Genomic DNA, 26,586 nt, shown 5'->3' with positions numbered 1-26,586 from the left:
TTACTAATTCGAATCTTTATCAACGATTTGTTATGACAACTGTGATTTTTTGCCATCAACAGATTCCGTGTCGCGGAAATCGTCAGGGATTTATTTGGGATTTGTGAACGTTATACTTTCCATTCAAGCCATTTGACATTTAACTATAAAAAGAAATATAATTATAACATTATTTCTAATATCACGCGTAGATTATAGCATATGATTAATATTGGTACACAGTCCTTCTTTATAATAATCATAGTAATCATAATAATCATTGAAATATGTTTTACTTAACAAATATGTGTAATAAACAAATGGATTATCGATAACATAACAAGTCACCTAAAATTGGTGCGGAACGTGTTAATAAAACGATATATAAAGTTTATTTTATTACATATAGCGGGTATTATACTATTTAGATTATTACATATCATCATTGATTATTTTTTTTCATTTTTTCTATCTTTTGTTTTTCTCATGCCTTTTGTGTTTACCGTAAAGATTCTTTTTGGGGATTTGATAGTAAGTAATTCATATTCATCAGTTTCGAAGCACAAATTGTTTATCTAAGAACATAGTGATCATGCGAAAAAGCTTATTTTATGTCAATTTTGTTTTATTTTATTATTATAATTACCTAATAAATGCAGTATCTATTAATTTTATTATATGATGCTGTATAATGATATTTTAATATTTATTTTCGTGATGTAATCATGCAATATACAATATTTATCACTTTTACATTTTTTCTCAGTTGCAAGAAGAATGCAATGTTTTTTATTAAATGGAATATATTTAATATCGCAATTTAAGAGTAAAATGATTTTTTTTTATGTATATAAAAATGCTAAATCACCCGATTTTTTATAGAAACCAGAAATGTAGGAAAGAATATTTGTAATAAAAATAAAAATACGTAATTTTTTTATATTGCTGCATGCTTTATTTTCGAAAGTTGCTCTTTAATCAGTTACATGACATAACAGAGTTTTATAATATTTATTACTTAAACACAAATATTTATTATTTAAATACGATGTCCTACTGCTTAATACAATGCAAAAAATATTATCTATTTAGTAAGATACATTTAGTAGTATTTACAAATTAAAAGCTTCTAACTTTAAATGTGTTATTTGTCATATTTTATATAAGAATGCTTAATAAAAAATGTAATAAAAAATGAATTATCATTTTTATATATTTTATTCAAGTCTTCAGAATTAAGTGTAAGTTGTTTATAACAAATTCTTTGACCAATATTTTTAGTCAACTTTTCCTTAAATTGAAAGTTTAGATATCAATAAATTTTGAGTTATACGTAAAAAAGCAGATTTTTTTAAACTTTAGATTTTTTTACTTTTCAAATAATTTGTAGCTAATTATAATCGTTAGTCATCTTCAGAATTTTAATTTAAGGTTTTAAAATTATGTATAACAAATTGCAATTAACGGATTTTTAATTAAGGCTTATAAAATTACAAGTACGAATAAATTAAAATTGCAATTAATGATAATTCCACTTGATAAAGAAAAGCGCAATTTAATTAAAGAGTGTTGTTAAAATGACGTCAACTATTTACGAATGTACTTAAGGATTATTTATTCTGAATAAATACTGTTATTGTTTATGAAAAAAATTTAAATTAAAATTCAATCGATGTTTCGCGATATTTTATTTCTCGGTTGAATTATTTCTCGATTGATTTTTCTATTAGAATATCATCGTTTAAGAAACGTAATTTTTGAGTCTTTAATGAAATCCAATCACAAGAAAGCATATCGCTTTTTTTTATTGCGTCTTTCATTACAAATAACACAAGTATATATTGGAGCTTTCTATTTTCACTATTATACAATCTAATATAGATGATCGTATAATAGTATAGCACATTATTATAGCATTATTACGTAGCATATTAGATATTTACATATATATTTCAGAATTAAAAAATTAAATTTCTGATTAAAATTCATAAGAATATTATTCAAAAGAAATTGTCATAAAGTAATAATTAGTCATTAATTCTTCCAATTCTAATAATCGGGGTATTTCGAACTAATCGTCGATCAATTTTTCCATTGGGAAGCCGTGGAAGCTTATGCGTAATAAAATGCAAACCTCCGTGAAGATTATAGTCATCAATGTTCTCCTTTTTACATAATTTTTCCACAAATTCTAGTAGTTCTCTTTTCGTCACCTAAGATACAACGTAAATTTTTTATAAACATTTTTATTTGAGTTTATGGCAAAAAAAAAGTCAACTGTAAACCTTTGCTCCGGGCTTTTTCTGAACGAAAGCTAACGGATGCTGATTATCAATAGGATGTGGCACAGCTATTACGATGGCCTCAGACACAGCCGGATGAGATTTTATTATGTCTTCGATAATTCGTGACAGGATATAATTTCCTTTATATTTAATAACACTGTCGTGTTCATTATTGAAGAAGAAGGCTTGCAAATCTTTAGTATAACAACCTCTATCTCCGGTATCTTGCCACACTGTAAAATATGCAATATTGTTGTATTAATGCCTCTCCATTGATGGTTTTTAATCATTTATAAATCCTTTTTTTTTTTTTAAATTAAAGCTATCTTAAACAAATTGAAGTTGCAAGATTAATTATAAACCAAAGCTGTTACGCATTATGAAGCCAACAATTTATGTCACAACACATACGCTCTTTTTTTTTATGTTTGTAACAGCGTCTTGCATACGGAGTTTTGCAATAGATGAAGGAAGCACAGCCTGGACCCTCTTCTTTTATCTCTTTAGTAAGGAACGCTAATTCAACATTTTTAGCTAAACGACCTAAACAGTTTATCATAAATCCGGTTAATTTATCAGCGTCTGTGTGATAAGTGAGCACGCCAGTTTCTGGTTTACCTGAAACAGCCCATTATTACATAGCCCATAATTCATCAATTATTGATTTTAGATTTTAGATTCGCAATTTCATTAATCGCTGATTAAAAATATAATAATTTACGCACTGTATACTTGAACGATGGATGTGTACGGTAGTTTTGAACGAAGTTTTTTGTAAATATCAAAGCGTATGTCCCAATTATCGAATAATAGTGTCTTCAAGGAAAATATATCGTACTCCGAAGCAAAGTCATCGTCAGATTGAAACAATTGATTGCACATATTACTTGTTAGAAATACCCACGTTACCTGAAGCACATGTAGATATTTCATTTGCTTGAAACAATTCGAATGCTTTTGTATATTACCTTATACTTTTGTATTGTCTCGTACAAATTTCTTTCGCTAAGTACTGTAGTTTTTATCACCGTCGCATATGAAAGTATAGCATGGACGGTCAAAAGCGGACCGTGAGTCCAGCATAGAGACTCGTACCACAAGCCAACATCACCGGGAAACATAACAGGTGTCTGCTTGTTTGACGGAGATGTGAACGCTATGTAAGGAACGTGCGCTTGACCGGGATATGTTTGCTCACTAGAAGAAAACGTACTAATTGCGACATTATGGATCGCATTGATCTTCTCGCAGGAAAAATTATCGATTTCGGCTTTATCGAAGTTGTCGTTTAGAATACTTTCCAGCGAGTTAAACTTAATTGAATATTTCATCTCATCGATGGTTACGATTTTAATTATTTTTTCAATATCTTTTAAGATTACGATACTTGCGAGGAGGTCGTAAAAGTTGTCGGCATCGACAAAGACTACATCTGGCTCATTTATCAGTAGGAAATACATAACTCGAATTATATCTAAAAGTATTTGAACAAATAGGAAGCGCGTAAATAAATAAGCATTGGCTGGAAAACGTGTTACGATGACTTTCAGAAAACGATAAATTTACCTTCGAAATACTTTGGCTCCCACGGAGTTACAGTAGCACCGATATATATGCTCGCTAGAAATGGCACGTAGACGATTGACGGATTACGCGTGCATATTGCTATTACGTCACCTTTCTTTATACCTGCTTTTTTCAGCCACAGTGCACACTTTACGCTATTTTCTCTCATTTGCTCGAATGTAATTACCTCTTCCTTGTCCGCATCCACCTGCGAGTCGCATTAATTTGTTATTAATTAATGTTACATATTTTATTTAAAAGTATCTTACGAGTATATTTTCATGTAATTGGTTTTTTAATGAATGTTTCTCTTTCTCTAATGTTTGCCCACGTAGCAGAAAGTAATTTTTATTGTTAGAAAATGTTACCTGTCCGATGAAATGCGGTTTAGATTTGAATGCATTTAAAATTAAATCTCCAATATTTTCTCGAGGAATTGAATCTTTATCGGCAATAAAAGTTCCTTTTATTTTGTCGTCATGTAAATCACAGTCATTCTAAAGAGATATTCGGTAATGTTAGTAATAATGTTCCTATCATATATTTTTGTAGAATTTGATATGGCATGAAACCTTATGCCATATGTGTTATATGTGTATTATTTTTTTATATCTTTTGTACATACCATATTTGACTCAGAGATGCGGCATTAAATTCAACTGATACTTGTGCTCGATTTCTGTCCTCCAGTATTATCTTCGCATTATTCTTACTTTCGTTTCAAGCCCTATGCCTCTGTCGACCACTCAACTTGCCAAATGTTTCATTACTATTTTTGTTTATATTCCGATGTCTTCTCAGTGACCTATGTTGCGAGAGAAATCTTATTTTCAAAGCTATTGCGATCGTACCGTCGATCACAAACGACTTTCAATAGGGAAAATATGTATCGTCAGCGACAACTCGTTTCGCGCAAACGCAGATTAATATTTTAAAATACCTAGTAGAACACTATTTTTTGGCCAATCTTGATGCTGCATTTGTTTGCTACGAGTTACTGACAAAAACGGACCTCGAGTTTAAGAAGGATCTTCGCTTACTAAGACGATTTTCTTTTTTTTTTATTATCTTTGTAACACGGTTGCCGCAATAAAAACAATTATATTGGTAATAAAGATAAAGTGCTGAAAGACATTATTTATTAGAAAGAGAATTATCTAAGAAACTTGTAAAGTAATCTAATCTAAAAATTCTTCGATAGCAGTTGCGACAGCGTGAACTACACGAATTCTATTCCAAGTGAATGACAAATCGTGCGTCGCAATTGGAATGAATTATACCTACACGCTTTCGCGTGCATCTGATATTCCGTAGCCGGAAACTCGGTTAGCGATGATCGAATTCTTCTTCTCGTGTTCCTACCTGCAATACGTTTGAGATACGTCTTGATCCTCGAATGCATTTATAGAATTAACGTACTCTCGCAAAACTAATTTTCAATTAGTAGGCACAGAAGCATTAAAGAAAATCAATATATGAATAAATGGATGAAAAAATGTAATAATATTTTTTACGTATTGATAAGTAATAGATGCGCTATCACTATATTTTCATTTTATTAGGCATTTGTGTGAAGTGCGACAGAGTTTTTAATAAGATTGATTTATTTACAAAAATATTATTTATACGAAATGGATAAATACTTTTTAATTTTTTTCTCTGTATTATGACTTGTTTAATTTACTCATTTGCAAAATATAAAATGCATGTGTATTGAAAGAGGCAAAATAATTAATACAACAGTATTTTTTCCGAAAAGTTATATCTGTTACAACTCGATGGCAAATCAAAATTAGACAAGTGTAAGCGCAAGTTCTTGATTGTCACAAAACGCGAATCAATCTGTTCCACGTTCTGCTCGCTAAATTCCTAAATTATTTGTTCAGAACTATATACGGAGAAGAAGAGCATTCACTCAATGTTGGTTGGCTGCGCTGTTTATAACAATCAACCATAAGTTCGCCAAAATCTCACAACCACCTGACCCTTCCGCCGACAAGTCGGAGGAGTCGTGTAGGAGGTGTTTAAGCGCCAACTAACTAATGATCGCGGTCTGACGTCAGAAATACGAAGGGATCGAACGATCGCACGAGTCAAGATAATAAATTAATTATCCGACTTGCTTTTATTAACTGCCATTGGCTACGACATTCTTTGCCAAGAAAACGAGAAAGAAATGATGGAGAACGAAATTACCCAAAAGTTGTCGATGACGAAGCTTAAAAAAGAAAACAGTTCGGAGAAAATAGAAGATTCCTCAATAATTTCCTTTGAACTTATAATTTATGATGACTTTTTTAACCCAATGCTAAACATACCATCACTTTTATTCAATGTCGAACAAAAATATTATTCATAGAGGCCTGGAACCTTTTTGTTTCTTTCTCTTTTTTACTCTCTCTTTCTCTTTTTCCTTCCGGAGAGAAATCCGTTTCAGGTATATCGAGATTATATTGTACTGTCGAAGGTTGGGTGTAATAGTAGACTCAAGAAGCGTGATGTTTCCGAAAAATAGGATATTCCAGGATTAGCCAAAAGTTTTGCTTCGACAGAACAACTAAATGATATTCTTAAAGTGGATGGAAAGAGGAGAATATTCATCATTGATAATATTCATCATTGGTTTTATAAAAATAATTGCAGAATGATTGTTTTATAAATCCAATTTCTTATTTTTTGTTTGAGTATATATATAATTAAATATAATTTAATTAAATTTAATATATATATATATATACATCGTTTATTTATTTTACATTAATTATATTATGTATACGCGTGTTGGTTCAAGAATCTCAATATCGCTTTACTTAATTTTGTTTAAATTACGCGATAGTACTAAACGATGCATCGCGATCTCGCGGATCGTTTAGATCGAAATCACAATGAAGCGTGTCTTGAACGTCTGCAGGGGGTTAGCTGCTTCGTTGCGCGATCGATCGATGTAAGTAGCGCGATTTAACCGGCCCGCCGGGGGTTTCGCGATGGAATTTTCCAAAATTCGAGAGAGCGGCCGAATGCCCGATGGGAATTGCAAATTCCCCGACAACCACTTCGGTTCCGTTACGAGCGGGCGTTTCCGCTCGCCTCCGTTCTGTATAAGCTTTGCTTCGTACGTGTGCCACCCTTTTACTGGTATACACGTGGCTCGGTACTAGAAGCGGAATAAAGCCCACGGCACACACAGAGGATATCTCACAACACGCTACACAGTTGCAAGTTGCAACGCGTGCTATCTTGCATGGTCTAGAATACTCTAGAATAGCTCTTGCTTTATGTTTGAAGTTACTGGATTACTGTGTGATACTGATCTAAAATTGCTTGTAACAGCCAGATAAAGAAAGATCGATCGCCAAACCTTCTAGATATTAAAACTTATACAGAAAGATATCAGTCATCTTTTTCTTATAAAATAAAATTACAGACGCGTAGCGTTACTTGTTAATAATATTCAATAAAATACGTATTTATTATTATTTATAAATCTTTTGTAATAAAACGGTGTTAAAGTTATTTGAATTAGAAAACAGATTTTTACAATAAATTTCAGTCATAGATGAATTTTTTAAATTAGAAATTATCAAAAACAGCTGTATCAAAATAATAATTATTAATAAAATTTAATGGAATTAAATTCTATTTAATTCTTTTGAAAACGCGTTCGAATAAAACTGAATTAATTTTATTTAGTTAGAAATGAGACATTCTGAAATTTAAATTACTTGAAACAAATTTAAAAAATAATTGTTTAAATATTTATAATCATCTTTAGCAGAAAAAAGCATAATTACATATCACATATTCGAACGCGTAAAAAACATAAATTTTCCTATGAAATGACGGGGCATTGTTCTTAAAAATACAAGTATTTACCGAAGAAATAATAATCGTTCATCAACCATTATTAAATATTATAAAAAAGATTTTGGGGATATGTATGTTGATAAGAGAAATTCTTTACGGCACAACACTATGGCACAACGTATTTCAGAAAAATTTTGCTCATGATCACCAAGAAGTATTTGTAAAAAGGTAGAGACAACATAATAAATATTTCATAACAACTTATAATGTATCATGAAAACGAGACATTATATTTTGTCTCATGTGATGAGAACGCACCAGATTACTTACATTAGCTGCGTAGATTTTCGATGGATTCTCGAACTTTTCCACATTGTCGATTGTACTAATAATCCTTTATTTGCAATAAATATTTTAGGTAAAACTGTTAACGTCACTACACGTTTTAAATCAATGTTTCTTTAATAAAATTTTAACTAAAAAGAGCGTGGAACTTTATTACTGTACCACGCGATGAGAACTTCATTACACACCACGTGGAGAAATATTCTGAATGTCTAGGGATCTCATTTCCGAAGCTAAGTTAAAATCACTACACTATAGTGATATATTTAGTAGTTTCACAAAAATCACTACTCACGTTCCAATCAATGCGCGTAATACATCTCATAGAGCTGGTCTCACCAACTCCGATTGGTCGGTCGATTAAATTTACAAATTGCCAACTGCAAAAATTAAAAGTGATCAACCATAACCCAATCAGGAAACAATATTTTTTAAATGTTTTTTAAATATTTAAGAAACATTATAATAAAAAATAAATGTTTAAAAAAACATTTAAAAAACTTTGTCTGCCTATTGGTAACCTATTTTTTTAATTATTTTAATTAAATAATTATTTAGTTATTTAAAATATAATATTTTACATAAATAAATTATAATTTGCAGAAAATGGACAAGAAAAACAATACTATCATTTTTAAGTGCAGTTGCTATTCCTAAATTTAATCGGCCATCAAGATAATCAGAGTTATTGAGATCAATCCATAGTCTCTCTCATTTCATCTAACAATTAACAAATTACTCAATTGCAATTGATAAAGAATAACAAGATTTGTAACAACATTTGTTTTTACAAATTGAAATATTTGATTTGCGCTATACATTTTATTACGTTCATATATTTTTTTCATTCATTAATTATAATATATTGCTATAAAAATTTACTAAATTCTGGTATGGATGTAGCTATATATTTTGTAATTTTTCTCAAACGCAGACACCAGGCCACAACAAAAGGGGCTCATGCCCTTTGGCACTGCGTATGCTACGGGCTTAAAGGTGAACGACGGCGGGGGTTCGCTTAGACAGAGGAATGGGTCGAATAACGCAGTTCTCTCCGTAGTGGTTACCCTATGAAATATTCAACGCGCCCACGGGCCACGTCGTCATTGCTTTTGTAGGAACGCAACCGTCGCCGTCGCCGTCCCGTCGCGACGAGCCGGCGTCGTTGTCCGCGTTTGTCGGCCGGATGCGTTATTTTTCTTCATTTCCCCAGCTATCACGATCTCGTCTGTCCACACGTTCGCGTTCAGCTCGAGACCTAGGTGCCGATTGCCGATAGCACAGATACACGGACCGTCGCATTCACGGCTTACACATTTGCAACTTCCATATCCTTTCTGCATTGAATAGCTGTTGCATGGTAAAAGGAGCGCAACGCTTGTCTCTTTGAGTTTTGGAGCATAAAAAAATCGCGATCTCCCATGTTTTCGAATGCGTTTCTAAAACTGATCGGTAAAAGATTGTCGTATGACTTTTTGTCCATGATTGCGTATACATTCAAACTTCAAAATAAGGTGAATCAATAGGCTTAGCCAGTTTGATCTTTATTTATATAAATAACTTCATTTATTTCAATTTATTTTTATATATTTTAAAAATTCTAGATGCAAAAATGTTTCTAAAAGATTATTAGCAATTTCAAAATTGATGAGTTTAGACAATTTGCGTTAATTATTTATTACCATTGTTATTGCTAATAAAATAGTTCAGTATTACAAATTATCTTAAAATAATTTTTAAAGTTACATTTTTAATTAAATTAAACTTTATCTTTTTTTTTTTTAATTTATCCTTCTAACTTTCTACATAATTGAGAACTGGTACTGAATACTCTGTGTACCGTAGCTCTTGTTTGCACAAGACGCCCAATAGCAACGCTGAAAAGCCGCTTTGCGACGCGAATTAATTCGCCAAATCGGGAAAATGCACATTCTCCGACGAAGCGAGAGGACAAGAAGAACTCTCACTCGCCCGATGGGGTACAAAGTAATTTTTTTTTCTCTTAAACCAGCAGGAGAGTTGTATGTACTCCAGACGTCTGAGCACTCTGTCGCCAATCTGACATCGTTTTAATGAGACCGTGAGTAAGTGAGAGCGATCGAGACGGACAGAAAAGAGAGAAAAGGGAACGACGGTAAGGAAGCATTATGGAGGCACAACGAGTTCGGCCGAATTAGCGGCGGGCTAATGACAAAAAGTCGAATTAAAATAACAATTGCGCCAGGACGAGAGGACGACGCGAGGGGGATTTAAATCCCTCCAATTCTCGTCCTCCTCCTTCTCCTTCTCCTCCCACCGGCCGTTCCCTTTTTCACCGGAATATTTTGAAATTGCAAATTTGCGTCGCGTTTCGTCTCTCTTCCTCCCCGTTCTCTCTCTCTCTCTCGCCCTCGCTCTGTCGCGCAAATTTAAATAAAATACGCACCCCATCGATTTGCAGCTTCCCTGACGGACAGCGGGGACGGGAGTGCATGCGGAGGCTCCTCTTTATCGTTTTCCGATGGCATCGTATTTGGCGGAACGCGACAACCCGGATCGATGTGTTCCTCGCGTAAACGCAAACGTCACGCGGTAATATTCGCGTCATATTCATTCACGGATAAGTGGATGCCGCTGGCGGACGGATGGCGAACGGCAAAGTCATACGAAACGAACGGCGAATCGTGTTGACGAGATAATTAAACCGTGTAGTTCCTAAAATTTATTTCATTTGGCTGTGAAACAAATTTAATTTTACAAAAGTTAGACGCTGTTGTAAACGCGAGTGCATCCTTGGCGTTATATTCCGTTCTGCCTTTAGTTTCAGGAACATCTGGTGAAAAACAATACGTTTGATACATATTTCTTGTTACGCCGTGTCTCGCATCATCTAATTCACTCTATTTTATTACTTGATTTTTTTTTATCCATCCGTCTCGCATTGTAATAAAAACGAAACGATCGAGTGAACTCGTGCAAATCAGTGAGCGGCGGCGGTTAGAGCGGCGGCGGTTAGGATACGCTCACAAGGCGAAACCGATACTTGTCGGCATCTGACGCGTGCATCGCGGTGCGCGCTGCTCGATACAATATTATCCGCGAAAACACTCGACTGTGGAACAACGTCGAGGGCGAGTGGCAGCCGGTGCGGCAGTTTGCCGTGGAAAAGAATTTAACGCGCAGCACGCGCGAGATACGTTTTTCCCGCCCTACGAATATACGACGCAGTGTGTTATCGAGCTCCGCCTTTGCTTCGCCAATTTTCCTTTCGCTACGCATACACAATGTAGTCATTTTACAAAAGCGTTTCGCGTTCTTTGTCGCTGATGAAAGAGAGCGCTGGTTCATTGTTAATCATTCTGTAAATGCGGTAACGTGTATAGTACATATTACAACGTTGTTTAATATTATATTTGTGCCAAAACGTGATGGATATCTACTACGTTCTTCCTTTAATATGATTATCACTTCGTCATAAAATTACTCAAAGAGTCTAAAATTAATAGCATTACATTAAACAAATTTTACAATAAAACGATAGTATTACAAGAACGATATATAATTAATATGTTCTCTAAAATATGATACAATCATATTAGCACATTTTGCGTCAGTACAATTTTGTAATATAATAATGGGAACAGTTTTATAAGATATAATACGATTCACACAAATATATAAGACTATTAGCGCAATAACATTAATATTATTTAATATTTTGTGTTACCACATTAATAATAATTTCTTCATTTCGAACTCAGAACGTTAAGAAATCTGAGGACGCTGGGCGATTATAGATTGGTCAATCGACCAGAGTCTAAAATGTGTTCGCGTTGACGATCAATATGTTGGCGATTATCGGGAACAGCTAGCAGACTTATCCATGTACACTCGCAAAAGACTCACACATTATCGGACTTATTGAATTCCGGGTCGTCTTTGTAAGCTCGTCGTCCAAAGACGTTGGATGGGATAAATGCGGTGGCGGCTGTCAGAAAAGTCGGAATACCCCGGGGATAGTGCGCGCGGTTGAGAAGAAGCGGCGAGCGAGTCGGGGTTGGGAGAGACGGAGAGAAAAGCAAGAGAACAGGGCGATGAGGGGACAGAGAATCGGCAAGATCCAGAAGGAGAGACAAGAGAGGGTGAGAAGAGGTGAGTTTTGCGGTGGGTACGAACGGACAGACCAGCTGGTGGGATGGGTGGGAGAGAAGGAAGAGGGAAGCAGGGAGGATGGATTGCCGGTGCCAGGCTTAGAGGCGCCTCCATAGATCATAGAGGGTACGTTTTGAATAATTTACCGTGGCTATCTGTTTTGCGCGGCGAAGCAAGAGGCGCCAAAGAAGGTGTCAAGGTTGCGATGGAATTGAGTTTACTTCCAATCACGGGAAAATGCCGATCAACGGCCCGGAACGCATCTTTCCGCAATAGGGGTGGTGCAGATTGGTAGCGCGATTGAGAAGAAATGATCTGTGGAGTTTCTTACGCGATTAAAGATATCGGGGACTTAAAGGAAATACGTACGAGGGGCGATGCGTAATCTTGATTGGAAACAGAGAAATCAATTTATCGAGAACGAGCTATTGCATAAGTTTCTACAAAGAATACGAAGAGTAAAAAGTGTAAAGCTACAAAAATTAAAATCTTTGAAGTGTATAAATAATACTTTGATACGTTGATTTATACTGAATTTTTTTATTGGTAATCATTTGTCCCAGTGTTTATTAAAATGTATTAAATAAAATTAAATTTATAGATCGCGTCTGTAGTATCATTTTGTTATAATATTGAAATTTTTGTGACCAAGAATACATTACAATTTATTACAGATGCTTTATGTATCCACTTTTAATTCTGTAAATAATGTAACTCTATCTTTAAAAATTCAACATCGGACGCATCTAAAAAAATAGCGCGTACTATACATATTCACATTCATAATTAAAAAAAAAAATTATTTACATACTTCGTCCTTTCAGGATAATTTTACATAAAAAGGAAAAGTGCTGTTTCAAAGCTCGGAGGGAATATGTTATTTTATACCGGAAAATGTAATTTTTTTGCGTGTTCTTTTTAAATTACATTTTCATTAAAAATCCTAAAATTCTGTCGGAATAGTTCGAAAATATTAATATTTCTTTCCTATTCATCGTATTCATCTTTTATTAGATATCTATCGCTTTCGCATGCACATTCATTCATGCCGTTACGTTATTAGCGTGACACCTCGCGAGTTAAACGCGAACAAATTGAAACGTCCCGAGATCCGTGCGAGGCAGATAAGAGACGTACTCTAGAGCACTCCCTCGAGACAGTGATTTTTGTGCAGCGATCTACAATGATATCGTGCACACCTTTTGTCCGCTCTTATTGTCGTTTCATTTGTGTTCTTGTTCAGAAAGGGGAAGAGATGGAGGAGAGAATACGAGCAACGGCTCCCCGGCCTCCATCTGAAGAAGCCGCGAAGCTCTCAGTGCTCTTATCTTAATTCGAAAACTTTGGCCTAGCGAATGGCGACATTGCTGGCTCACTTGCTTAACGAGCTTCGTTAGTTGCGATCTTCTATAAAATATCTTCCTCTTTTCTCAACGCATTTTCTTTTTTTTTTTTTAATAAAGACCAGAAGGTAATTTTTCCATAGCTTTGTTACAATCGATTATACAATTCGAGATTGATTCAATTTAGAGACGAAATTAGTACTTGTGCAAGATCGAAAATAACTGGAAGTAAATCTCATATTAATCGGAGTTGAACTTCTTCTCTTATTAAAAGTCTCTTGAAACTTTGGAGATTACATTAATTCGAGAAAGAGCACTCGAATTATGTCGCGCCCAGGGCCTTCGTGCATCACGATCCACCCCTGGCAGAAGGATGGGTGTCAAGGGAGGGGGGGATTGTGAATCGAGAGAGGGGCGATCGTCGGCTCACTTCATAGCAGTTACGCCCAATGAATGACGTCAGGTGCGTACGTGCAGTGCGGCGGAGTACGCGCGTTATACGCTCGCTCCGACTAGAAAAACCGAGAGAGCGACACAATGAAGAAGAGCGACCATGTCATTGTGCTGTGCGTGCTGATGTTGTTCGCCACCACAGGTGAGACTTCCCAGGCGAAGACCCAGGGTATACGTCGAAAGAAAAGCATGTCTAAAAGTTTCTCGGTGAATACACTTGCGATCGCCATTTTGGAAACAAACCTATGATCCACTCTTGGTTGTTTACGGATGGGCGTGAAAATTTTTCAACGGCTGATGTAGCCCTTTAATTACTTTAATCGTCTGTAACTGGCTTGTCCAAGAATATTCAGATGTCACATATTTTAGAGAATATAATTAAATAATAAATAATACATCAAGAGGGACATGAATAAATATAAAGTATATGTACTTTCTGATAGGAATATATTTTATAACAATTGTAGTTAAAAGTAAAAACGGAGTAACGATAAAGGAAATCCAGCATTTCTGAGCAAAACTATGGGAAACAGATTAAAAACCACGATGTAGAAGTATTTTCTCTGCATTCTTAATTTTTAGGTTAGGAATTAAGGTTTCCATCTATTATTCCTATCATAATACTCCAAATATGATTCATTTACTGCGAACTAGAAACTCTTCGGATTAGTCATCAATTCTATTTTTTGCTCTAACTGGATACTTCAGGTTGACTCGAACGTGTGATTAACACTGTTGTGTTTAATTTGGAACGTTTATTTGTACATACAGGTACTAAAGCGATACGCTGTTACCAGTGCAGCTCTGACACTGATCCAGACAAAGAGGACCTTTGCGGCGCTTACACGAAATTCGATAAAGAGAGAAATGTGCCTATCGAGTGCAACAGCGAGGAATCGCACATGCCTGGCACATTTTGTGTTAAATACACGGAGCAAAGTCCACGTGGTTTCATCTGTAAGTACATGCCTATTAAAAAATGATATATCATTAAACAGTAAAAAATCTGAAGAAATATATATGGTCATTCCACATCAACTCGACCACCTCTCCTGCTTAAAATTGTATCTAACTAAATATCATTTGCAGAGTACCAAAATTTAAAATAAAACTTTTACTTTTTGATGCCATGTGACGATTTTGAAAAATATTAAGTAATGATCTTGCTTTCGTCTATATTTATACATATAATAAAAATAGGAATTACAATAACTAAAATATTTCTTTAAAATATATATGTATATAGAAAAAGTATTCTTTTGTACTAAATTTTAATCGTGCGTATTTGATGAAATGCAAACTGCAATACAAATGACAGAGATGATCATTTTATCTCGAGTAATTGTCGAGAAATTGAATCTAATACCCACAAATTTATTTTTGAATTGAGAGAAATCTTGTATTAGAAATATAGTTTTTAATTCAAAAACTTTTGTGATAAAAAGCATTTTGTAAAAAATCATGACCGGTTGCATGCGTTAGCTGATATGCATACGTATACACATACACATCTCTATAGCGTCGAATTTTGAGCTACATGCTGCATATACTTTGTGAGGAGCACGTAATTAATTAATTAATCGGCAATGTTCAAGGGGATGGTAGGTGGCGACAGGTGATCCGGCGATGCGCTTCTGTCGCTAGTACCGGGGTCACAGGGGTTTGCAACTGGGGCGTTCATGAGAACGGCGTTTACTGGCAAGAGTGTTATTGCTCCGAGGATGCATGCAACACAGCATCCAACCTGGTGTCTCTTACTACACTGCTCCTCACGGTGTGCGGTGCCATCGTTACGCTATTTTGTCTTAAGTAAAAAGAATTTTCAGAGTTCTCGAGTTTTTGCAAAAAACGAAAATGGTAAGATAAATACTGGACCAGAAAGTTGATCGATATTTTATTGTAGAAAATGAGAAGTTCAGATTTATAGCTAACGTGAATGCGTAAAGAATGGCACAGACTTTTTTGAAAAATTTTGGAATTGGTTTTCTTCTTAGCAAAATTTTGATTTTAAGAAACCGTCATATACATTTCATGTCTCTCTATTCATTTTGTATTTAAATTTCATGAAAACAATTACAATATTAAAACGAGAACTGTATATTTTAAAGAACCTATGCTTTCTAGAATTTTTTATTTAATATTTATATAGATGGTCGTCAAATTATTGTTAGAAAAAAATTAATTCTAAAATGGTCAAAGAGTATACTCTAATGAATATACTTTTCTACTTAAGTGAATCATCAGCTTGTAAATATGTTAAATTATATATCCGTCCATGTGCGTAGTTAATCTAAAAAGAGCAGATCTCCAGAATTCTCGTTTTTGTAAATAGTATTTATCTGTCTATCCGTCCACTTAGTATTGCTAAGAAATATTACGAAGTATTATTCAGTGAAACTCCAAATGAACTGTAAAACGATAACTAATCTAACAAAAGCTAATTAAATTTTAAGACAATAGATATCCGTTTATTACATCTCGAGATAAGTGTGAAATAAGTTAAAAATGTTCAGGACAACAGTGAGACAAACTTGTTGCTTTTAATGTCTGACTGTCTCGTCGAGATGACACATGTTTTTATACTCGAAAAATTTAAAAATACTTTTTTAAATTCTATTAAAATGAATTTTAATAAAATAAATTTTATTAAAAGTGCCTTTTTATATACAAAGATAGTGTTCAATCGCTTTTAATAATCAATGTAGAATAGTATGCCAATTATATAAAATATTGGATTTAAGGCAACGATGACTTAAATCGCAAGTATTTTATGAAATACGTCAATTTTATAAAAAACCATCTTTTAAATAACTTAAAAAAAAATCTTTAAAGAATCCACAATTTCTATTGAGATGTTACAATTCTCGGCCATGCAGCTAAATTAATCTATCTAACAAATAAAGAATCTCAAGAAACCTTTTCTTATGTGTTACTTAGCACATCATTGCCTTAAATTCTGTGATGCGTTTATTTTTAAACTTTTAAAGCGTTTTATATTTTTCTATATATATAAATATATATACATATAATGCAAGCATAATATATGTATTGTATAATTAAAGAACAGATTTACTATTTAATTTAATTGTATACATCTTTATTATATTATAAATAAATAAATATAAATAAACACGTAACTAAGTCTACGTATTAGAAATATATATTCTTATAATGAAACTCGTTAAATAAGAACCGACGTCGGTGAACGAAAGAAAGTATATCCAAGTCTCAGTATTTAAAACGTACTTAGTTAACAAGAAAACTCAGTCACACATTTTTGCGTCTGAACACACTTGGAGTTGTACGTTTCATTTCATTCTTTTTTTGGCGCTCTCAGATTCTTTTTGCCACTTTTTGTACGATCGTGAATCTTTGAGAAACCATTAGATGTGCTCGCCCGTCGCATGCGGTAACATTAACGGGGCGGAAAAACGCGGCGAAAATGAAACCTACTTTTGTCTCTCGACTTGACTGACTTTTTGTGGCGGCCCCGAGGAGAAAACACGCCTCGCAAGCCGGGGAGATTAATGTTTTCCGCGGCGGTGCTGATCGCATCTGCGCGAAATTCTCATTTGCTAACTGTTTACGCCTGCTTAAGTGCAATTTACGCTATTTCAGCCGCGTTTAACGCCATGACTGATTAAACCGTCTTTTCTTATCCAGATTTATGGTGTATGCTTATCTGATGCTTATATTTTTATACGCTTTATCTTACTCGATTCATAGCCTCATAATTAATGACTTTTGAAGAATATCTCTCTTTTAAAATATCCGGAAATTCATAAAGAAATAAAATAATTGACGAATTGTGTAATACGCAATAATTCTTACATTTCTTTAAAGTAATAAAAATTAATTTGTTTCTACGATATGAAATTAATATAATAATTTTATAAAATATAAATAAAATAATTTGTTATAATATATATAGCTAAGTAAAAGATTTCTTTTTGTAATATCCCGCACACATAGCAACGCACACATAGGAACACGCCGTATATTATACATCTTATCCATCACACGTCAGCGACACGCGCATTGTGCGTAAATAAATGATGATTCCCGAGCCGAACTTTTGCGAGGAAGGGTTGCGCCCGCCTCAGGCTCAACGCGGGTGTATGCCGCCGCGACCCACTTCCGGTATCAAGCATAAGCCTGAGGACACCCTTTTGAACGTACGTCACCCCGTAATGCCGGAAATTCGTCGACCGCGAGTTAATTACGTCACGCGAGACTATTAATGCCTCAACAGATCCGACGTACGCGTTGTATGTACAACAATGGTCTCGGCTATTTAGGCCCTTCTCGTACATTACGTCACCACGTGCCAACCCTCGTTACTCGGGACGCTGTGCGATAATTAAGATCGTCGTCGTCGGAGCGTTAAAGCAGCAGCAGCATTGCTGGTGGTTGATAATACTTTGGAAAGGTCTTATCAACGCAACCCTCTTTTCCAGCTCTAATATAACACCGGAAGGTTTCTACGAAGGTTTACACGGAAGAACGATACTTGCCTTCCGAAATGAACTCAGATCTTACTTGTGCGTATCGGATGTCTCGCAAATAATATATAAATACGCTTAGATATCAAAATCTATTGATACTTGAAGCGAAAGTTTCTAATGAATTAAAATAAGTGACGAGATTTTTTTGCGAATAAAATTTTTAACATGTGACTACTAATACTTTGTTTCTAAATTGATATCAAGTGGATTCTGTTTAATTTTTATGTTGGTTTAAGTCCTAAAGTTCTTTTTATTCCGAAAATTTAAAAAATTACGTAAATGAAAAATTCCTTAATACTTTGGTATTAAGGAATTTTTAATAATGCGAAATTACTTGTATGCGGATAATAATTTGTAAATTATAGTCTAATTTCATGATAAAGCGAGATTATTAAATTTAAAGTCTATATCAGGTTTTCACATTTGCACTCTTCTATGTCATTAAAGATGTAAGTCTGTGACCACCAAGATTTCGTAGAAAAGTGCAGTATATTAGATTTTCATGATCGAGCACTTTATTTTCCGGCACAGGTGTCCCGACGATTTCTGGTTGTTATTACATCAACGTGCTTAATTAGCCGCCGCAAGGGTGGAAAGTGCGCGACCTTAGCCGCTCCTGTAACGACACTTCTTATTTTCATAACGCGTTTGCCATCTTATATGAAAGAAGAAACAAAATTTAAGTAAAAGCTTAATTAAGTTGCACGGATTACTAACGGAATTTTGTATTAATGCAAATAAGAGAATTTTTGCATGTAAAAAATAATTTCTAAATTTTCTCTTTTCTGATTCATCAAATTGGATACCGATATTAATCACAAGCATGATTAGTAAACCAACACATAACTGTTACATAACTGAAGGAGCACATGAAAAGAACAATGTTATATCACTGTTATGTGGATAAGATGTAAATATTATATAAATTTGAGAACACTCTGAAAGAACAAAATTATATTTCTTTGTTACGTCTCACAAATCTTGTTATAAAAACTAAATAAATAATTATTATTTAAATAAAATAGAATAATGAGATCACTTTAAAACGCTTGTAAAAATGGGTTATTCTTTTTTTGCCTAACAATCAACAAATAGTTGTAAAAAGCATGTAAAGTGAAGTCTATTCAAACTGGAAAACACACTGCTGTTGAAAGAAGTGAAAAATATGCTTTTACGTATAAAATTCAAAAAAAACTTTATTTGCGGTCCATTTTTATAAATTTGGTAGTACAATTAAGTTACATTTTTACAATAAAATACATAATAACGAAATATTAACGTGTAAGACAAAATTTTATAGTCAACATGTCACGTTTTACGTCTATTAATTCTTTCTTAATTTTATTAATTTTTTCCGCGATATTACGTTGTCACCGTCAACGCGGAGTTTTCGACTGAGGAGCCTTAAATAAATAATTTAGCTCAATTATTTTAGTGTTACTTATTCCCTCACATATATTACCGAGTACAAGTAAAACGTATAACTTTTTATAAAATTTAAATTAAAACATTTCTTATTCTGCAAATTACCTCGACTAATTTTTAGTATAATGTTGTACATAAAAAGATCTTGCGGAGGAGCAAATTTTATATTTTTTCTAGGTCCTCCATTTTAGTTATAGTTACTCAAATATTGAAGTTTTTTACAATTTTCTCATCTTTGAAAGCTTGTAAAAAATGAACAGAATATCTCATATTTAAGTAATAAAACAGATAAATATGTAGGTATACATATTCAAAATATAATTAATTCAACTTTTCATCTAATGAACGTTTTGAGCTCACTTGTCCTTTTCCAATATGTGAAATGTTCATTATTAGATATGAAGTTGAAATTATACTTACATCTTGAATATGTACACTCATATGTAAATGCTCTTTATTAACCTTTGCTTATTACTTAGCATTATTACACATGTAGAGCTAGAATTACATCACCTTAAATGTGTTATTATTATACTTATCTGGCACCCTATTATTCATGTAAAAAATTAATTGTTTTGTCCTCTTTGTGATGAAATTTTAGCTTAAACATAAAAAATGTATAGAAATATATAGTATCTCGAAAAGAATCCAATAACGTAAAAACTATTAACTTTAGAGGACAAAGTTGTAATCTCTAATAGTTATTAAGTTTATATTTTAATTTATATTTTTTTATTTTATTTTAGTTTAAAATATTTCTAATACATTCTGACGTCAGATTTAAAAAAGAAACAGCGTTCAATTATAAAAGCATCAGTGATGCTTTTATAATGCATAGAAGGTAATATATTGTAATTTATAATATTAAATTATGAATTTTATTTAATTTATCAATTTTTATGAGATATGAGTCATAATCATTTGTTTAATATTTGTTTCATTTGTTGTATATCATTTGTTTATATCAATCATTTGTAATATATCATTTGTTTATTACAGGTATTTGTAAATTCTACGAAGAGCATCTAAAGAAACAAAATCCAAATGTTCCAATCATGCCTTATGATAAATTATTTGATTTCGTCGAGCTAACAAATATGTTGTGTTTGGTACAAGAAAATTCAACACTTGCCTATACTTCATATAATAAGAATTAGATTAAAAAAAACCTAGATATTTTCATAAAAAGAGCTGCGGAACATGAAGAAATTTTGTAAATTTAAAATAAAATTTAAGTATACTTGAAAATTTACAGAATTTGCAGAAAAATCGAAAGCTGATGTATATATTACGAACAAAGATCCAATTGAAATAAAGTAAAATTTATAATTTTATATTAATTAGTAAATAAAGAGACTTGTAGATCATTTCGTTATTTATTTTTCAATCTAAGCTTATTATATTTCTAATTGAAATATTATGTTAAATAAAGTCCCATATAGCACAGAATACAACATAACATTTCAGCAATATTGCAGCAATATTAAAACAAATATTGTTGCTGCAACATTATTTGAATGTTCTGCGTTAGATCTAAATGAATTTTTGCAGGAATATTTTAAATTTTATTAGTATATGTAAACATTTTGATTTAATTTATCGATAATGCATTTCCTTACCTTTGCAAATAAGTTCTGCAAAACTCGATTATACATAAGAATTTAGAATAACAAATCGACAAAATAATTTTTAAACCAGTAAGTAAATTTTCAAATTTTACAGATACTCAAACATAATACTAGAATATAAAATTTTTATACTTTTGTTAGTGTTTTGAAATGTAATCCATACATTTTTAAACTATTCATTTCTTGTAATCAATTTATCCCTTGAAAAAAAAGTTGATAAACTTGTTTCAATAAACTGATTACTGATAAATAACTGATTATATTTTGCCAGTTAACTGATAAAATATCATCAGTTACTGATCAGTAATCAGTTTATTGAAACAAGTTTATCAACTTTTTTTTCAAGGGTATTATCATCAAGATATAAAAATATTTTTACTTAAATCACTTTTGTTTTAAAGATATGAATTTTTATTTGAAAACGTGCATTTCTCTAATTTTGACGGCTATAATAAGCTAAAACACAATTTTTTTTAAATTAAAAAAATATTTTTTAGAGACATTAATACATTCAATAAATTTTTATATACTCATAATAAATATTAACAGAAAATAACAGACCATGGTGCAAGAGTCCATTAATTTTGGTATAAAATATAATTTTACTTTTCTTTCAAATTAATTTAATTTTATTGACAACCAATTAATCACAATATGAAAAAACTTATTACTAATTAAAATGAACATACAACACAAAAATCAATTTGGTAATAAAACAACTCACTGTCTTAGTTGCTAAAGATTTTAACACTATATGTACACAAGATGATCTAAAAAAAGAACAATTGGACATTTTTACTAGCATAGTACTGATAGAAATAAAAATACCTATAATTAATATATGTTTGTAAGAATTCTTTAATTTTAGATCAACTTGTACACATATTTAAATCATGTCAATCATAAATAATAAGTTTTATTCGTATATATAGGTTCAAATAACAAATTACTTTTAATATGTATTAATACTCAATACTTATTAGCATACAAATTATTGCATAACAATTAAAAATCATAATATATTTGTAAAAGAAAACATGTTTGTTAATTAAATGAGAAAAATACTTTTATCATGTTAATTTACATCTAAGACTACAGTATTATATGAATCAAATATTAACCAATATAAATTTCTTATTCATTACGATGTTGAATTGGAGTAATGGTTTCTTGCATTTTATATGTATCATATTTATCTATTAATTCCACTATCTTATTTAAATTTACATCGTTTAGATGTTTTAAATCACTATGTAATTTTTCAGAATTAAAAATTTCTTTTACATGAATCTTAATAAAAATGGCCAAATGCATTTCTAACAATTTTGCATTAGACGAAATCGCAAGATTTATAAGTTTTAAGGCATTTTCAATCGTAATATGCTGTAGTAAATAATATTCGCATGTTGGTTTTAAAGTTTGTACATCATATTTATCAGCTGCTAATAATACATTTGTAAGCATGTTATAATCATATGTTTCTACAGTTTCTGAACCAGTTACAATAAATAATAATATCTGTTCAAAAGCTTCCAATTCATACTTTTCTAATTCTGTTAAATCTTTTTCTTTTGCCTCACATGTAAGACAGATATTTTTAAAGTAATTACTGTTGCTAGCCCACAATATTTTTTTTGATATATCATAGCGTTTTGTATTTGATACAATAAATGTGATAGATTCTTCATTTTTAGACTTGTCAAGGGTGGAGTCTTCAAAAGATTTTAAGTCTTTCGATACTGTTGAAGATGGTAAGTCACATACATTTATACTGGTATTTTCCAGATCACAGAAAATTTTAAATTCGCAGTATATTGTTAATGGATCGTCGAAGTAATAAAAGTTACCTTCATACAACATTGTCATATGTAATATATGACCCTGAATCAATTTTACTGATGATGTATTGCATATTATAGTAGTCTTACATGAACCGAAAAATGGTGCAGTAGTACATAAATATAATTTTATGTTATACTTGTTTCTAAAGAATTGTCCCTCTGGGAGAAAAATTCGCTCCATTTTAATCATATATTGATTATTTTCAGGGAACGATGAAGACATTAATGTTGTCAGGGTTTCAGAAATATCTTTAAAATGATAAATTCTCCATGTGTAGTCAAATGTAATCATCTCCAAGGTTGTTTCACAATAGCTATTAGAATGCGATGATAAAAATGAAAACTTATTCAGCTTCTTTTGTAGAAGACTCACATTATCTTCAATTTTTTTTTCGTCAGAAATCTGGAAATAATATGAATTATTACATTATGAATAATGAAAATGGATCAGAATAGCATAAAAGTTTCTATTTCTTTTTAAATAAGATAGTTTGAATATCAAACAAACATTTGGACGTTTAATAGCATGGGCGTATGAGTAAACGATAAATAATAATAATGCTAACAAAATGACATTTCAGTCAGGGAGTGTTATCTTTCATAACAAATTCTTTAGTATTTGGGGAGAGAAAGTAATTGATACTTATAGGCATCATTACCATTAAATTGATTATCAATTTAATATTGTGATATCTTCGTACAACTTAAAAATGTTTCAAAATAAAAAATTTATTTAGCATGAAATTTAATGAAGTTAAAAGGTATATAAAATCACACAAGAAATATAAGCACAAAAATCCAGCTATAATCAACTAACATTCAACTATAATTAGTTACGATTTCACATATTATCTTTATTCTCCTATCATCATATAAAAAAAATCAGATATATTAAAATTTTATTTTTAATTTCTGATTGATTAACAATTTTCTGTACTAAAAAATTTGTGACTTTGACCCTCTTAAATAATTCCACTTTTTCTGCAGATAACAATATGTATTTTTTCTTTTCACTTACTTTTTTGAACCTTTGAAATGAAAAACTTTAGCAGTATGTTTTCTTCTCTAATAAAAAAAATTATTAATATTTAAAGAAATTCAACTCTTTCCTTCATTTCTATTCAATTCATTAAAAGTATTCAATAATTATTTATCAAAATAACTATAAATTCTTTAATTACAATATTGACAGATATTTTATAATTGTTATAAATTTTTAGAAATATTTTAAGATAAAGAAAATAGCATCAGATGTAATAGATTCACATGTACATTAATGAAGTACCAAAACACACGTACACAATTGAAAGATTAAAGATGATAACTCTTACAATGCTCTTCTTATTCATATTTTTTACTTTATTTTAATAAATGTATGTACTCTGATGTTTTATGGATGCAATTTTATGTTTTTTGTATTATACAGTAAATGAAAGTAATCATAAATTTATTATAAATTGAGTTGTATTTTGAATTTTGGTGTGAATAAAAGACTTGTTTGAAGTAGACTTTTTGCAGTAATAATTTTTAATAATATTCAAATATGCTAGTAAAAAGAAACAGATTTGATATGGAGTATGTATATGAATTTTTTTCGTTATATAAATGTATTGAATGTCACAAATGTATTGATTTGTTTTTATACAATCTTATTTTTTAATGTTTCATTAATGCACATTCAACATAGTTGATAAAAGACATTAACAACTTACTTCTTTTTCTGCCATCACATGTGTTTGTTTTCCGCTAATATCTTGATTAAACTTTAGATTTTAAGTTCTGTTCAAGATATACTTTGATGAGATATCTGCACTGCTCAAATGATGATAGAGCAGGCCAAGGGTGCTATACGTATTAAATAACTTCTTAACGTATTAAAGATGCTGAGTACGGCGATTGCAGAAACAGTCAGAAACAATGACCAAGCAACAAATACAATACGGTGGTTGTTGATGTTCTTTTGTCACACATTTGAAAATTTTACGGTGCCTCCAGAACACTTATACTGATGCCTGGCGCGAATGGTGGGGAAATTAGAGAGCTGATTGGCACATGCGTTTATCCGATTGAGCATGTGCAGTGCGTTTTAGCTTGTGGGCAGCGACCACGTATCCCTTTTTGGAATGTATACTACTAATGATTAGATACCATTTTTTTTTTTTTTATTAGATAGGTATTAAAAGATTTCTTCGTTATATGACTAATGATCGGATTTTCCTAAGGATTACTAAGGAAACTTCCATTTAGATAATCGAACCTTCCATTTTCAAAATTTTGCTTTTAATAAAAAAAGATATCGTTCGAAGGAATGCAACGAAAGAGGGAAATGCGTATTAGCATTGCCATATAAATAGAGGCATCAAGAACCGCAGGCGCAGTTCCTCATTATTCGTCAAAGTGAAAACTCTGTATCTTTAATTGTAAACTACAATTAAGAAAATATTGTAAAAGAAAAAAGAAATAAATTCTTTTTTTTATAATAATCCCTTAATAGCACAAGACGTCCTCGGGATGATCCTGAATTTGTCCTGAATGTCCCGGGACAACAATGGGACGGACTTAAGATATTATACTAGGATGAAAATTTCAGGACTTCCCGAGAAATGTTAAATAAACTAAAGGAATTCTATATACAACCTACATTATACTCACTGGACATAATTTTAAGTCGCCCACACAGTACACTGTATTCAAAGGACGTCCTTAAATCGTCCAAATCCTAAGTCGATTCTAAGGACGTCCTTTGATCATCTCTCTGTGTCATATGGCACAAACTAGGAAAGCTAAGAGAAAATAGAAAAATTCACGGTTATAATATTTTTCCACATTCCTAAATTATCAAATAACAACTCCTTTAATGTTAAAACTTTTATTTAATAAAGATTTGAATTTGAGCAAAGAAATTTGAGATTAAGAATTTCGCTTTAAACAAAAAAGACCTGCCTACGGAGGGTTAATCTAGAATATATATAATATTTAAGTATACATATAAAGAATTTAAGAAAGTTTTTATTATAAATCACACTTAAACATATAAAATTATTCTAATAACAAAAAAAATGTTTGTATTGTATCAGAAAATTAAGTATATGTAGGATTTGTTTATTGCTGCATTGGACTGCACTAGCTTTTTTTTGCTTTTATCAAATTTCAAACATATATATCTAAATATTATTTTTAACGCAGAATGTGCACTACTTCAGCAATAAAAAGCAGGTCTATAATACGAGTACATATAACAGCTACTCTGAATCATAAAGATTAACTTAAAATTATACATT

The 26,586-nt window shown here is 31.8% G+C and overlaps 3 protein-coding genes across 3 annotated transcripts; 1 reads left to right on the top strand and 2 right to left on the bottom strand.

Annotated features, from left to right (window-relative positions):
- Positions 1–925: 925 nt before the first annotated feature.
- On the bottom strand, positions 926–8,171 carry LOC105196031 (luciferin 4-monooxygenase). The gene is made up of 9 exons (XM_026133373.2): positions 7,965–8,171; positions 4,456–4,635; positions 4,199–4,327; positions 3,831–4,038; positions 3,233–3,738; positions 2,990–3,173; positions 2,676–2,882; positions 2,265–2,497; positions 926–2,192 (listed from the first exon to the last, which is right to left on the bottom strand). Exons 2-9 carry the CDS (start codon positions 4,456–4,458, stop codon positions 2,007–2,009), a joined length of 1,656 nt encoding a protein of 551 aa, XP_025989158.2. The 5' UTR covers positions 4,459–4,635; positions 7,965–8,171; the 3' UTR covers positions 926–2,006.
- Positions 8,172–13,891: 5,720 nt separating this feature from the next.
- Positions 13,892–16,986, top strand: LOC105195957. Its single transcript, XM_011161607.3, has 3 exons — positions 13,892–14,048; positions 14,678–14,863; positions 15,502–16,986. The coding sequence occupies exons 1-3, from the start codon at positions 13,991–13,993 to the stop codon at positions 15,717–15,719; spliced, it is 462 nt and encodes a 153-aa protein (XP_011159909.1). The 5' UTR covers positions 13,892–13,990; the 3' UTR covers positions 15,720–16,986.
- A 5,374-nt stretch (positions 16,987–22,360) lies between these two features.
- LOC105196032 (speckle-type POZ protein B) lies at positions 22,361–25,262 on the bottom strand. Its single transcript, XM_026133391.2, has 2 exons — positions 25,018–25,262; positions 22,361–23,708 (listed from the first exon to the last, which is right to left on the bottom strand). The coding sequence occupies exons 1-2, from the start codon at positions 25,030–25,032 to the stop codon at positions 22,599–22,601; spliced, it is 1,125 nt and encodes a 374-aa protein (XP_025989176.2). The 5' UTR covers positions 25,033–25,262; the 3' UTR covers positions 22,361–22,598.
- Between the last annotated feature and the right edge of the window lie 1,324 nt (positions 25,263–26,586).

This window comes from Solenopsis invicta, chromosome 12, assembly GCF_016802725.1.
Source record: "Solenopsis invicta isolate M01_SB chromosome 12, UNIL_Sinv_3.0, whole genome shotgun sequence".
Classification (NCBI taxonomy): Eukaryota; Metazoa; Arthropoda; class Insecta; order Hymenoptera; family Formicidae; genus Solenopsis; species Solenopsis invicta.
The sequence above is the reverse complement of the archived record's forward strand: the minus strand, read 5'-3'. Positions and strand labels throughout refer to the sequence as shown.